This window comes from Pinus tabuliformis, chromosome 2_2 (genome assembly GCF_031772625.1).
Source record: "Pinus tabuliformis cultivar Carrire ecotype Pingquan chromosome 2_2, CPIR1, whole genome shotgun sequence".
In the NCBI taxonomy this organism is placed as follows: domain Eukaryota; kingdom Viridiplantae; phylum Streptophyta; class Pinopsida; order Pinales; family Pinaceae; genus Pinus; species Pinus tabuliformis.
In genome coordinates this window covers 117443603-117459843 of record NC_142300.1, presented here as the reverse complement: position 1 = coordinate 117459843, position 16241 = coordinate 117443603, and the positions used below count along the sequence as shown (strand labels likewise).

The following is a 16241-nucleotide window of genomic DNA, read 5'->3' as shown; positions in this document are numbered from 1 at the left end:
ACCACCCAAAGAAACATGAGACATACGACCACTAACATTAGTATGAATCAAGTCTAGTATACCTGTAGATATGTTGTCGCTCGTTGGGAATGGTAACTTGGTGTACTTGCCCAAAGCGCACCCTATGCAAACCTCATAATGCTCGACACTGAAATCAAGAACTCCAGTAGTGATCTCCCTCAGTACTCTCAAAGCTCCATGATGCATATGCGCCATCCTTTGGTGCCATAACTCGCACAAGTCTCTATTGCTGGTGGTACTAGTGTGAGTGCTACCAGATGTGCTACTCACCAATGCTCTTGCCGACTGATAAGTGAACCTATATAGTTTCCCAGAGCGGACTCCAATCACTTTGGTCGAAGTTATGGAAGCTCCCCTGGGATGCATCAATACCTGCCCTCCTGAGAAAGTGATGTCAAACCCCTTCTTCTCCATAGCAGACACGAAAATCAAGTTCTTCTTCATCCCTGGAACATACAAAACATCCATGACCTTCAAAGGAGGCAAAGACTCCCTCTCAAAGGTCACAGTGCCCACACCAACAGCTCTCACAGTGCGGTCATCTCCTAGTACAATCTCAATATCAAGTGCCCTCTCTGCAAGCTCTGAAAAGAACTCCCGTGCACCTGCCATATGGCGGGAAGCCCCACTGTCTATGTACCACACATCGGATGATGTACTCCTACTAGATGTAGAAGTAATAAATGCAAAGTCCTGGTCAAACTGTGAAGCAAACTACTCCACCTTTGTTGAAGCTACAGTACCCTTCTTCCCCTTGTTCTTCCTCTCAGGACACGTAGCAGCATAGTGTCCCATCTTCTGACATGCCCAACATTTGACTTTGGACATATCTATATCTTTCTTCTTCTTCTTCTCCTTTCCCTTAGCCCCATCTGATGAGGCCCCTTTCTTGGCCTTCCCTTTGTTCTTCCCCCTGGTTGTCAAGGCTACATCCTCCTCATCTGCTATCTTCACCCCACCATTGCCAGTCTTCCGTATCTCATGCTGCACACAATCATCCCAAAATTTGTCCCAATTGGGAAGATTCTCCCTAGAGGTAACAGCATCTCCAAAGACCTCCCAAGACTTAGGAAGTCCCGCTACAGCTATCCTGACTAACTCTGTGGATGCAACTGTCTCACCAATAGCAATCAAATCATAACGTACCTATTTGATCCTACCAAGATAATGAAATACACTTTCAGCCTTTGTTATCATAATGTTCTTCAATTGTTCTTTGAGTACCATCTTCCTACTCTCATTGGTACTCTAATAGAGAGTGGTTAGAGTTGTCCACATCTGATATGCATATGTGTTTCCTCTCATCTAAGGAACCACATGATCCTTCAGACTGTCTGTCAAAATCCTTTTGCCTTTGCATTATTTTTTGTGAATTCAGCAAGTTCATCTGCAGCAGTAGGAAGTACAACCACTTGTCGCACTATGTCCCAACTGCTGCCTCCTCAAACACTGTCTGAATTTTGTCCTTCCAAACGACATAGCTAGATATCCCATCTAGTTTGTCCTCTATCCTTAAGAACATTGCCATGATCGCTGTCCAAAATTTACAAAACCAAGAAAATAGAGAAATGAATTTTCCAGCACACCTTGTTGTCCCAAGAGTTCAGTCTACGTGAAATTTCACCTTGCTGTCCCAAAATATCAGTTTGTTGTCCAAACTGAGTTTGTTGTCCAAAAATTCAGTTTGTTGTCCAAACCACTATTTGTTGTCCCAAAGTTCTGCAATTTTCAGCGTGTAGCTTTGATACCATGTTGAAATTTGATGACTAAAAAAAGTTTCCAACAATCTCAACCCGGTTTTAATTTCACCTTATCACTCCCATTCAGTTAAATGCCCTTTCCATATAGAATTCTGGAAATGAAATTTTCAGATTAAAACACATGGGACTGTCAACACATGCTGAAAATAAATATGGACATAACCAGACCAGCAACACACATAAAAATACGCACAGATTTTTGGTCAACTTAGACCCAGGCAAAACCCCTTCAATCTTCTCCGGGGAAAACCTGTTAAAGAGCTCTTCAAATTTATTTATCTTTCAAGTTCAGGAAAAATACATTTGCAGACAAAACAAAACAGCAAAATACAACTTATCTCTTCAGCCCAAAACTCCTTGAAAGTCGTGCACACTTTGCCTCGATTTTCGTGCCCACTTGAAGCTGAAAATATGTACTGTACGGATGCGACTGTACGGATATTTTTTTCAAAAAAAAAATCAAAAACTTCTCTCCAATGGCGTGCAGCTCACAGCATTCAATGTTGTTCGTACTGTACCTTTTGTTGTCTTCTAAACCTTGATTTCCATGCCCAGTTTTGCCCAGAAATCACTCCTTCAACTTGCTGCAACAAATTTCTCCTTCAGAACTTTTCTCCAGCTCTCAGCCTCCTTTCTCCAATCTACTCATGAAAAATGAATGCAGTCTCTTTTTTTCCCCTTTTTGTTTCCCTAAATGACTTTTGGGCAACCCTAAGATCTAATGGCTCAGATTCATTTAGATCAAGGGATGAGAATAAATGTGCATTTAATTTTCCCTTTCTATTTTTTAACTCACCCATTTAATAAAGTACCCACATTGTACTTTATGTCAAAAGTCACTTTTCACTTTATAACTTAACATTGACTTCACCAAGTTACTTTCACTTTATAAAGTCACACTTAGGAAAAGAATTATATTGGACACTTTTCCCTAGGTAGAGACTAACCCATGGGAAACCACTTGTCCAAGGTACATTAAAAATCAACATTCAACACCATGATTTCATCATTGCGGCTCACTTTTGGACGGCTCTACAACACTTTATGAGCTACTTGGTGGGCTTGTCACCAAAGACATGTTATTTGCACATTATTTTATTATTGCTGGGGCTATTAGGCTAATTCGAATTAGATTAGAGGATCATATAAATAAAGGTGACTCTCATTTGTGAGAGCATCGTCATCATCACTTGGATTCTTCTCTTGTAAAAGAACTCGCACTTTTTCTTTGGAGACTATTAGAGATTCTTAGATGCATTTTGACATTTGGAGCTGAAATTTTCGATCTTCTTTGGAGCTATCTCATGATTTGTGGATGGATATATCATATTGTCATCTTGTAAGTGCTTCTTGTTGAATATTTTCTTGGAATTATGTCTAATGTATGGAATTGTTGCAACTAGGTTAATGTTATTGTGCCCTAATTGTTGAAAATCATTTTTGGAAAGCTTCTTGGTTGGAAATTGCATATGTTACTCATTGTATGGCAAATGATGAATGTTCCTAGTGGATGAAATTTTGTCTTTCTTCCATAAAACTCCATAAATCTTGAGTGGGTAAATGTTAAAGGTTGGTTGCTAGGGCATCAATCTTTAGCCTCCTTAAGGACGGTTTTGGCCAATTTTAAATCATCTAAGACTCCATAGCCCAAAGGACTAGGCACTAGTCCAAGGATTTTGGTGATCAAACTCCTCTTTCTCCATATTTTCTCCTCCTTAAATTTCGGTCCCCTTACGGTAGGGCAGAAATCTAGGGCTTGCAGCAAAATTTTAGGGAGGTGATTTTTCGGGAATCCAAGGATCCAAACATCAAGCTCAGGGACTAGGCTACCTATGCTCCAAGTTTGGTGGGCATCCACTCGGTTTTCATCCATAAAATTTCTTCCCCTATGTGCTACTCTAAGAGGGAAAACCTAGGTCTCTCTCTCACCTTGGAGACTTCTTTGAAGGTTGTATGAGCTTAGTATTCATTGGAATAAATCATAAGAATCCCTTTCTCCTCCCTCACCTTGACCTAGTGAGTACCTTTGAAGCATTTCTTCCCACATTTATTCATAAAACCCTAGGTCTAGCGCAAGTATTTCTTAGGAATCTCAAAGAAAGCGAAGAGACTTTTGGAAGTGTTAAATCATCACATAGAGCTTCTTTGAGAGGTCCTACCTCATCTCCTATAGTCTTGACCTTAGGAATACCTAGTATTATCGTCATACCCTAAATCCTAGGTCTTGATCTCCTCCTAGGCCTTTTTTGGAGAGAATTTAGCTTCATTGAAGCATTGAGCCATTGTTGTGTCTCTCCTTGAATGGGTCGTGTGGAATCACGCTATACCTAATCATTGATCTATTTATTCTTATTGATTCCCTTCCTACCAAGTCTCCTCCCATCATTGAAAGTTTGTAAAGAGCAGGGGACTTTGACTAAGGTGATAGTGGGTCATTGCCAATTGTCGTCACTTAGTCTAGTAGTTGTCCCTTAGGTTTTCCCTTCCTTAGGGCCCTGCTAGATTGTGTGGTAATAGGACCCATAGGGTTCTTTTCTTGTTAAAAGGCCATTCTTTCAACCTATTGTAATAGCTTTTGCAAATGAGTGTATCTGCCATCTCTCTCTCTCTCTCTCTCTAATGATAAGACACCACCATTCTAGCTAGTTTGTGTTCTACAATATTTTGTTATTTTATTTATTGATAGAAGTTGGGGTTTCATCATATTACTATGCTCTATGCTATATTTCTCTTTGTGTGTGTTCCATTTCTTTTCTTGCCTTTCATTTCTTCCTTGTACAATGTAGATCAAAAGAACAGCTTCTAAGTCAAAAACATTCACGGCATAGATAATCCCTAAACACGAAAAATTCTCCAATAAAGATATTTCCATTAAGCTCCAAAGAGAGGAGTGTTCTCACAATCCAACCATGAGTGAAAATGAGGAAGTGCATCACTTATACATCTCTTATATAAGTGATGCATTTCTTCCTTTACAATTAAATAATAATTTCTCACTTAATTCCTTAAATCTAGCTAAATAAAACATAATCCCAAATTCCAACAAACAAAGTTATCACAACAATAAAATAAAAGTGGTCAGGCCATATTTACAATGATAAGATGAGTTAAAGCCCCACAAGAGGGGTTGATCCATCCAAGAAAAGCCAATGGCAGTCAAAGGTGCCACGTCTAACCTCCAAAGGCTCCAAAAATGTAGAATATGGTCAATGCCCTCCATGGTCAAAGTCCCAAAGTGTGGTGAAGTAACCTCCAAGTCAAAATATGTCCAACCTCCTTCCTTATCTTGTGCAATGGCCTCAATAGAAGCTGGTGAAGCAACCTCAAAGATGGCAGCACTATGAGAACAGACACATAGAATATGAAAAATAATGGTCTGAAACCTCCAAATGATGGTCCAAAAGCAGGCCCATGGTTATGTCTTTGGTCAAGGGACTTCCATGAATCATGTAAGTGATTTTTTAAGTCAAAGAATGGGCAATAAAACTCCCAGCCAGCAGAATGGCATCCAGTAAAGTAGGCTGCCTCCTTCAAAACAGCTCAATAAAGGCCTTAAATAATGCTCCAATAACTCCATGTGATGCCTCAAATGAAGGCCCATGGTCGTACCTTGGGTCACACTCCACGAAGCATGGGAGATGTCTCCGATTCTCCATAAGTCAAGGATTGGGTTATTAAGTCTCTGTCCAGCCAAGTGACATCAAGATATAATGGATCAATCCTCATCCCAGCTCACCATTCTTCAAGTCCACTCATTCAAACTATGTCCAAATCATCTAAGACATATCAATAGAGTGCCACCTCATCCTAGTCACCTCCTAAGTCATCAAAGTATCCCAATGGTTGTCTTGTAGGTGCAAATCAGCCCTCAACAAGAATGAACATCAGCTCCAAACCTTGCTATAAGGACAGTGCTAGAGAATGTCATACATGGCATGCCTAGGAAGTATCCACATGTACAAAATAGCCCCAAACTTGCCTTGGTAGGTGTAAGCATCCCTCAATAGCTGCGAGCTGCCTTGGCGAATGTGAAAATGCTCAAAAATCAGAATGAAACCAACAGATCTAGGGTCATCATACCATGCCAACAAATCTGTCCTGCTCATCAAAACCCATGGGTAATACCAAATTTTAATATGGGTACCCCCTGCTGGAAGGAAGGGTAACAGTACCCACGTGTCTCCCTTCTGTCATCCTTGCCTCATGGCTATAACATATCCCCCATCAGCTCTCATTATTACGGTTTACCCCACCCCCTGGACATCAATTTATTCAACTCCCCCATACTTTCCTGAACCAAGGTGGGATTCCTCTGCAGCGATGGATCTCCTTGTCCAGATGAGCAATAACAGAGGAATAAGGGCCTTTTCTGTGATGAGAAAGGTACTTATGACTCATTTGGAATGCAAGAGCTTTCCCTTTAGTTGGATCTGCCCTTCTACTTGTTTATTGTCACCCCCAGGCTTGTCTCGTCCTTCTCTTGTCCCAAGTCCATCATCCCTGCCATCTTGTAATCGCACCACCACCTCAAGGTTTTATGGCTAGTCGAGAGAGGATGGATTTCAAGACTTCCTTACATCAGCATTCTGGAGAAATTGAGGAGCTCAATTCCTCTCTTCACCTCCTCCAAATCAGTTTCTCCAATCTGGGAGCTCAGATAACTACAGAGTTGGGCATTCTCATGCAACACATGCAATTAATTCAGCAAATTCAAGATGAATGTGAGGTTCTCCGTTCTCAGTTCATGGACCATCTAGAAGCTCAACCAGCCATAACTCAGAGCAATTCTCCTTCAACACATTCAGAAATGGCCTCAACAGCTTATGTAGTCCCGCTCATCCCTGATTTAAACGATCCAACTCCAGACAACAATGCAAACTAGCATCCCTCTGTTATGCTCTTGACCTGCGAGAAATTCCAGAATACCAAATATGTGAAGAAATACAACCCAAAACACAGAATAAAGTGAGAAAAACAACAAGTATTTTATTATTCAGAGATAAAAGCAACGTTCACTTGCCTCTTCCAGGGGGCAACCTCCAGTAGAGCAGAGCTCGATTACAAAATAAGACTCGATGATCTTTTCCTTCTAACTACGACTATTTATAGCTAAATGACCTTCAACAACCTAACGACTAATGGTCCTTTGCATAACATGGGTTAACCACTTTATTAATTAATTATGGCTCGTTTGCAACTAACTGTGGTCCCTTTCTTAAACGCAGGTCAACCACTTACAATTATTAATACGGACTTTATTGACTCTTTAACTAACTATGAATATGACTCGACCCTATTGGGTTTATCACATAAATAAAGGCATTAGGGTTGGACCCTAACATGCCCTCCCCCATCAAAAGTAGCCTTATCCTCAAAGCTGAAGCTGCAGAAACTGCTGAAGAATAGTGGTTGGTTCCCAGGTCGCATCTTCTGGAGAGGTGTCTTTCCACTTGACGAGGACTTCCTCGAGCATACGGCCGCGCAGATGTCTTTCCACTTGATGAAGACTTCCTTGAAGTTGGTGGCAAGGCCAGCTTGTAGGCTACGTCTCCAATGCGTTGAAGTATTTGATAAGGTCCATAGAATTTTGGAGCTAATTTATAGCAGCCCTTTACTTTGAGCGATGTTTGCTTATATGGTTGCAGCCGCAGGAATACCTGATCCCCATCTTGAAATGTGTGCTCTGAACGATGTTGGTTTGCCAGTTGCTTCATTCGATTATGAGCTTGATGGAGATTATCTTTAAGACAAGCTAGCATGGCGGCACGGTTCTGTAGGAATTGATCAACTGCTTGCACCTTAAAGCATCCAAGGATTTAAGAAATAGGTGAAGGTGGAAGTTGGCCATACACTGCTTCATATGGAGTCATCTTGGTGGCTTCATGATAGTTAGTATTATACCACCATTTAGCTAAAGGTAGCCACTGTACCCATTGATGTTGCTTTTCTGAAGTGAAGCACCTTAGGTATGTCTCCAAACATTTGTTGACGGATTCAGTTTGACCATCAGTTTGGGATGATAGGCAGTACTTAGTTGGAGTTGGGTGCCTTGTAGCTTGAAAAGTTCTTGCCAAAATTTGTTGGTGAAAGTCGGGTCACGATCAGACACAATGGAAGTTGGCATGCCATGCAGTTTGAAGATCTAGTCCATGAAAGCTTGAGCCACCAAAGTGGGGGTAAATGGGTGGGGTAGAGCGCAAAAATGAGCATATTTAGAAAGTTTGTCCATAACTACCATGATGACGGATTTGTTGCCCGACTTCGGAAGACCAGTAATGAAATCCATAGAAACATTCGTCCAGACGGAGGCAGGGATTGGCAATGGTTGTAAGGTGCCTGGTAACTTGATTGTTTCTCCTTTGTGGTGTTGAAACACATCACATTCAGCTACAAAAGTAAGAATGTCATTTTTCATGCCTGTCCAAAAGAAAGAACGACAAGTGCGAGCATAAGTCTTCTGAAAGCCTACATGCCTTGCAGTGGGAGATGAGTGCAACTCTACCAAAATGTGAGTTTTGAGGGTGGATGTCGGCGATATAACTACTCGATCCTTGTAGCAAAGAATCTCATCCTTCCAAGAGTAGCCAACTGAGGAATTAGGATCTGCTCTCAAGTTATTAATGAGTTGGGAGAGAGAGGGGTGTGAAAACCATTCCTTGCGGGTTTCTTCAATCCAATCTTGTATGGGAAGTGATATTGATAGCAGAGTGCTTTCATCCTCAAATTGGCGCGATAAAGCATCCGCTACTACATTGTCATGCCCTTTCTTGTAAATTATCTCATAATCATATCCCAACATTTTGGCCAACCATTTATTTTGTTGTGGCGAGGATAGACGTTGCTCCAAAAAATATTTGAGGCTTTGATGGTCTGTGCGGATTTGGAAATGTCGCCCCAATAAGTATGGTCGCCAAGTATCTACTGCATGTAAGATGGCCATCATCTCTTTCTCATAGGTAGATTGTCCCAGATGTTTCCCACTCAATTGTTGGCTAGTGAAAGCCAAGGGTCGACCTTCCTGCATTAAGACAACACCAATCACAAAAGATTTGGTGAAGTCAGGTAGTGCTAATACTAGAGTGGAACACATGGCCTGTTTGAGAGCCACAAATGCCTATTGTGCTGCATCAGTCCAGAGGAATGAATTTTTCTTGAGAAGGTTAGTGAGGGGTCTAGCAATGTGACCATAATTGCGGACAAATTTGCGATAGTAGCCGATGAGACCCAAGAATCCCCTCAAACTCTTCAAGGTTTTTGGTTGGGGCCAATCTTGCATTGCCTGTATCTTTTTGGGATCAACCCTGACACCTTCACGACCCACAATGTGTCCCAAATACTCGACTTCTTCCACACCAAAAGAGCACTTGGACAATTTGACAAATAATTTGTGATTCCAGAGCAGTTGCAAGATCAAGTCTACATGATGAAGATGTTTTTCCCAGGTTAGGTTGTAGATGAGAATGTCATCAAAGAAAACGAGGACAAATTTTCAGAGATATGGTTTCAGTAGGTGATTCATGAGGCTTTGAAAAGTAGATGGAGCATTATAGAGACCAAATGGCATGACCAAGAATTCATAATGGCCTTCATGAGTTCGGAAAGCAGTCTTGGGAATGTCTACTTCTTTCATGCGTATTTGGTGATAGCCAGAGCGAAGATCTAGCTTGGTAAAGAATTGAGCACCATGTAGTTCATCAAGCAGATCATCAACAACCAGAATAGGGAATTTGTCTTTGACAATGAGCTTGTTGAGGGCCCGAAAGTCCAGACACGTGCCATTCCCCATCTTTCTTTAGCACCATGACCACTGGTGATGAATAAGGATTGATGCTAGGACGAATAACACCTGCTTCAAGGAGTTCCTTGATGATTTTTTCAATTTCATTCTTTTGGGCAAAAGGATATCGATATGGGCGCACATTAGGCGGTTGGGCCCCTGGGACCAAAGTGATGCTATGATCATGTTCCCCTCTAGAGGGTGGAAGCTCTTTAGGTTTGTCAAATACCTGCTGGTGGCAGTTTAAGACCTGTTGCATCTCTAGATGAACATGAAGAGTAGTGCATTCGCTAGCCTGGATGGCATTAAACTGGGCAATGACTCCATGATGGCCCTTTTTCAACAACTTTTCCATTTGATGCGAGCTGATGATAGAAGGAGCACCTGCCTGGAGTCCACGGAGTGTATGAATGTGGTCATTCTGCTTAAAGCTCATATAAAACTCTTGGAAATCCACTGTGATTGGGCCTAGTGTGCGAAGCTATTCAGCACCCAAGACAATGTCACATCCACCCATATTAATCGGAAACATGTGGGTCTTTAGGTGGTAGTCTCCCATCTGAAGTTTAATATTTTCGCAGCGGCCTTCACATTTCATTGTACCCCCATCAGCAATAAGGACTTGGAAATTAGAGACTACCCTTACAAAACAATGAACAGCTTCGGCAACTCGCTTATGGATAAAATTATAAGTGCTGCCACTATCAATCAATACCACTACAGGGCGATGTTTAAGAAAGCCTCTGATTTTGAGAGTTTGGGGTGCAAAAATGCCCGCCAAAGCATGTAGCAAGATAATTGGTTCATCTGGCATAGCTGTGAGATCATTGTCATGCTGGGTTTCCTCGACTTCGTCCTCTAGCCCCCCAGGGGGTGGGGCTTCCTCAGATGAGCATTTGAAAGAATTTGAGTTCCTTACATTTATGCCCCGGGGAGTATTTGTCATCACAGCAGTAGCACAATCCTTGTTTTTGTCGTTCTGCCATTTCTGCGGGAGACACCTTTTGAACCTTGAGTGTTTGCGTAGGGCCCTGAGCCTATGTGGGATGCCCCTTGGCTATGAAATTTGCACGAGTAGACTGGGTAGCTAAAGCAAGTTCCACTTCGACAGCCTTTGTGCAAGCATGTATCCATGTAGGTGGGTGGTGCATCCAGACATGTGCTTACATGGCTTCTTTAAGACCACTGATGAAACACTCCAAGTAGAATTCATCTCCTAGACCTTTTGTTCGGATGGCCAATGTCTCAAAGGTCGCAATGTAGTCTTTTACTATGCTTGTCTGTCAGAGCTTAGTAAGACAGCCCAAAAAATTAGATTCTCTGTCAAAGCAGTCACAAAGGGATTTTGAGAACACCTGCCAAGTTATGTTCCCGGGATAACATTTCACATGCCACTGCCACCATTGCCATCTCTCTTGGTCCAAGTAAAGGGCTCCCACACGTAGTTTAGTTGGATCATCACGGATATCATTCAAAATGAAATATTGTTCCATTTGTGCTACCCATACTGTCGGATTAGAGCCATCAAATTTATACATGTCCAGCTTGGGTGGCCGAGGGTGGGAATGTTGGTGATTTCCATGGAAGTGAATATGATGGCTAGATTCTCCTTCAAGGTGTTCATCAATACTATGTGCCTCCTGATGCAACCCCGGCGTGCTCTTAGTGAGGTGTTCAATGAATGTTGAAATTTTTTGCAGTTGTTCCGGGAAAGTATCCAACCTTGTTTCAAGGCGCTCGATCTTCTCATTGAAGCTGACAAGTGAATGGTACCACTGCAATCAGCTCGTCGTCCTGAATCTTATGGGTTGAGTCTCTTGTAAGCGTCCCGGGAAGGCCTCAGACTTTTTTTCTTTTTTTTACTCCGAATGGAATTTTACTCCTTGTGGATCAATATTGCAGTGGCCAAATTCCAGAAAACTTGATCCTGCCCAATGTCCTGCGAAAATTGGGCCCAGACTATAGCAGCAACAAGCCTCACTGCGCAGAGAGTCAGATATGCCTGCGAAACCCCAACTGCTGAATGTGAGTTGTACTGCAGCGGTAGAACCCCAACTGCTAGATCTGAATTGTACTGCGGCGGTAGAACCCCAACTGCTAGATCTGAATTGTACTGCGGCGGTAGAACCCCAACTGGTGGATCTGATTGGTGCAGCGGCGACAGAACCCCAACTACTAGATCTGAATCATACTGTGGTGGTAGAACCCCAACTGGTGGATTTGATCTAGCAGATAAGATAATGGGCGATCTTCAGAGAGCCAAGGGAACTATGGTCACAAAGGAGTGTCAGGTGCTACAAATCGCAATATACATAAGGGTCCAACAATAGTACTCAGCCCAATCTTTCAGGGCACTAACTAAGGAGGATCAACCATACCCTTAGCCATACTACCCGACTACCCTATCGTACGCGTGAGTAATCTCCCCGAGTGCTGTTCTCAGTGTACTGTAGCAGCAAGACGGCTAACAGCTTATCTAAGGCGAGGTTTCAAGTGAGCCTAGGGGGCTTCTGATATACCCAGAGGGTACGTGGAAGTGCAGTCCGTGCGCGGTTTTGTCTAAAGCGCTACTACTCGAAGGGGTACCCACAGGGGTTACCAAGCGTGACCGCCTCTTGTATTTCCTGCGTGCATGCCTCCCCAAATCCACAGGTTTATGCGCTCAACAACAAATCCCGTGATTTAAAGACATCGGAACACGTCTCTAGCCTAAAAAAAATCTGCAAAAATGGAGGAACCACCGACCCTAGAAAGTGCTCTGATACCACTTGTTATGCTCTTGACTTGCGAGTAATTCCAGAATACCAAATATGCGAAGAAATACAACCCAGAACATAGAATAAAGTGAGAAAAACAACAAGTATTTTATTATTCAGAAATAAAAGCAATGTTCACTTGCCTCTTCAAGGGGGCAACCTCCAGCAGAGCAGAGCTCGATTACAAAATAAGACTTGATGATCTTTTCCTTCTAACTACAACTATTTATAACTAAATGACCTTCAATAACCTAACGACTAGTGGTCCTTTGCATAACATGGGTTAACCACTTTATTTCTTAATTTATAGCCCATTTGCAACTAACTGTGGTCCCTTTCTTAAATGCGGGTCAAACACTTACAATTATTAATACGGGCTTTATTGACTCTTTAACTAACTATGACTATGACTCGACCCTATTGGGTTTATTACATAAATAAAGGGGTTAGAGTTGGACCCTAACACCCTCTCCACAACCCAGGTCTTTTTGGATGCAGTTTTTTATGATCTTTATATTAGGAATTTACTACAGGGACTATTCTGTAAATTTCCTATTTGAACACTTGTATTTTCTTACGATAGTTTCTCTTTGAAGTCTCTTTTAGCACACATTGCTGGACTGGCCTTTCTCTGATGATGCTCATGTCTTATGTAACTCTGCTGTGACACCTCAATGCAGATTTTGATAATATAAAATCTCTTAGTTTTGTCAAAAGAAAAAAAAAAAGAGTGGGAAACCTTGTCATTGAACGTGAAAAGATCCAATATTGCAAAACTTATATATGTAGTCCTTCATAAATGTGACAGCGCAGAAAAAAAATATCATATGGAGCAGATAACTGGCCAGAGATGTACATTATATATTTGGCTCCTTGAATGAAGGACCAGAAAACAATTCAAACAGCTGCCTTGAGAACCCAATGTGTGTGTATGTACTATGAAGCAAGGAATACGGAAGCTAACCAGCAAGCAAAGACAAATATTGCAACTTAGAGCCAGAATAGTTTATGCCCTGCATGGGCAAGAAACTAGTTACTAAACCAAGACAGTATCCAAGAGTCAAATGATGAAATGGAAAATGATAAAAGAAGAGCACTAACTGAACAATATGGTGGCAGAGAACATGAGACAACTTTGTCGTACCAGCAGATTACAACAGTACACACTGCACATCCCACTCCTTGCATGATTAAATTTCAGAAGCTTCAACTTTCAACGGATGTGAATTACAGTGAAATATATAAAGTGGAAGGGCGTGGGGAAAAGGGCTAACATTATAAGATATTGACAAATATACCAATGCAAAAAATTTCGTTGATAATTTTCACTGACTAGGGATGGCAAACGAAATTGTAAAAAAAGTGAAATGTGTGTAATTGTAATCTTCTAGAATATGTATGTCAATTATATTTTGGTGGCCAATTATTCATTGTGTGGACATTGAACAGCAAGTCCATCCTAAAAGTTTCTTATGTTTGATTGTAATGGACATTGGACAGCAGGCCAACTAACATAGGATCAAAAAGTTAAAATATCGGTTAGTATTAGGGGTTAACAATTGAAATTTAAAAGCTTTTGGATAGAAAAGTAGGGTTAGAATTTAAAAGTTCAGTAGCTTCTCAGGAACTAACCTCCATTATTGGTCAGCATATTATCTTTGCCTAATTATTCTGAATTTCAGAAGTTTCTTTTGATTGATCATTCATTTCTGGTGTTCAGATTATCACCTACCCACAATAGTCAGTGGTAAGGCTCAGTTGCATCATTATCCGTCAGCCTATCAAGATGTATTCATCCGCAAATATCTCGTTATTCTCACTATACAAATAAGCCTGAGCAAGTTTAACAATCAAGTTGAAGGGACCTGTACAGAGTGAATATCAAAAAAGGGCAGTAAAACATCAAGCAAGAACAGCGCAGTGGCTTTACACTAGGCTTTAAAAATCAAATCGAAAAAGCTGGGCCAAAGAGGAAAGAGATCCTGCAACACCAAAAATGTCCCCAGTATTGGCTACAATGTTGACACAAAGAACACCACTGCGTCAGAGTGGTTTGAAATTCCCTGGATGTCATGTAAGTTCTTGGGCAAGATGGAACCGTCCACAACATTCATAAGCGCACAAATAAAAAGTGCCCTAAAGTTGAGAACCGAAGTGGATGTAAACGAAATAGGTACTTGCAAGCTAAGAAAAGTTTAAAAAAAAATAGTGATTAGATACAAAACATAAGCACAACTGCTTTTAAGGCGGTTCAAAACTCCCAGGGGAACATAACTGGGCGCTTGGTTGAGATAAATTCATACAAGATTCACACATAAGACCACGATGAAAACAGAAAAAAGGACTCCAGTGGATAGCTGCGTTCTGCAATTTAAAACAGTTCCAAGCCGCATTTGAAAAAGAAGAAAAGGAGGAATAAATCGCCTACCTGCAACCGTCTTGACTTGTCTGGGAATTGGGGGTCCTCGTGGAGAAGAAGATGATGAGGCTGATGATGATCATCCTGCAGACGGGACAACACCCACCAATCCAGTAAAAAGAAGGCTGCTAGCAATCCTAGCACTATGAATATCACCCCCCTCACACGCCTCCTCTGCCTTCTCCTTGTGGTGCTTGCCGCCGATTCCTGCAACTCCGCTTTCGGACTTTGCAACCTTGACTTTTTTGTTTCGTACAGAAAATTCGCCCATCCCTTCTTCACCTGGTGCTTTGGGGAAGCTGAGGATGAGGATGAGAAAGAATATGCATTTGAGAGCCTGCTCTGGAAGGCTGTTTTGAAAGGGGCTATATCCCTGAAAGGAGAGGAGGAAAAGGTTGTTGGCGAGGGACTTCTTGGGGATCCCTGCCTGCTTCTTGGTGTCGATAATGTTGATGTGGATGTGGATATAGATGCGGATCTCATCAAGAAAGAGCTGCTCCATGCATTGCCATTGCCATTACCAGGACCTTCAATGTGTTTTGGGTTTATCCTCAGCCCATTCTCATGTTCATCCCTGTCTGATACTTCACACCCAATTTCTTGCATTCTGTCGTCAGAATCCATCTTCAATTTGCATAATTGTTGTTGTGGTGTACAAACACAAACATTACTCATATTAATACTAGTTGTTGAAACCCAAAAGAAGGATCCTACACTTACGCTTATGCCAAATCATCATCCAATGACTGGTATCTCATAGCAGTAAAAAAAATTCGAAGAGGAGGTTCGATAATCTTCTTCAACCCATCCACCGGATGGATTAGCTCTGTGAAGCAACATAAAAGCATACTTAATTCAATTCAATCCCAGCAACGTGTTTTTTTCGAATTGTAAATTCAAAACACCCGTGGGATACGCTGGGCTGGCCACCTTCAGTTTCTTTCTCTGGATTGCGAAATTATTTTTTTTTCAGTTAATCCACTTGCCTTACCGCTTCCACCTTCGAGTCTGTTAAAATCGCATGTTCACACTTGCAAGCTCACCTATAGGTTAGTTGGGAGAAAGCTTGGCTTGCAATTCAAGATACGGGGAAAGGAGGTTGAGTAAAATAGAAATCAATGGAACTATACTAATGATAGAAATCCGTTCTTCTCCTCGGCTGGTAGGTGACAAGAAAGCATGAAATGTTGCAGACATTTTAGTTCTACGCTCTATAATGTAGTTAGTATACAGATATCACATACCAACCACGACACCGAAAGAGTGAAATGTGGCGAAAAAAACAATAGGAAAGAAAGAAATAAATAAATTAGGGCAAAGTGATACGATAACCAAACGACTAATTATTTGATTGCAACAAACTAACCATAACATAACATAACAATAAGACAGAGATGGAACACAATACAATTAAGATTATGATTATTAGTACAAGTATCTTGGGATTGATTTTAACAACAAACTCAATTGGAAAGACTCCAAAAAGAAGAGAATTTTAGAAGGGTGGA

General features: G+C 41.4%; 1 protein-coding gene across 2 annotated transcripts in view; it reads right to left on the bottom strand.

Annotated features, from left to right (window-relative positions):
* Nucleotides 1-15999, bottom strand: part of LOC149191635 (O-fucosyltransferase 2-like) — a 315718-nt gene extending 299719 nt beyond the window's left edge. The window contains exon 1 of one of the 2 annotated variants that reach the window (XM_089404382.1): nt 14743-15999. In XM_089404382.1, coding sequence (XP_089260508.1) covers nt 14743-15408 — 666 coding nt within the window. In that variant the 5' untranslated portion in view covers nt 15409-15999. The remainder of the gene's footprint in view (nt 1-14742) is intronic. The other variant, XM_089404381.1, reaches the window with a different exon arrangement.
* Nucleotides 16000-16241: the final 242 nt, after the last annotated feature.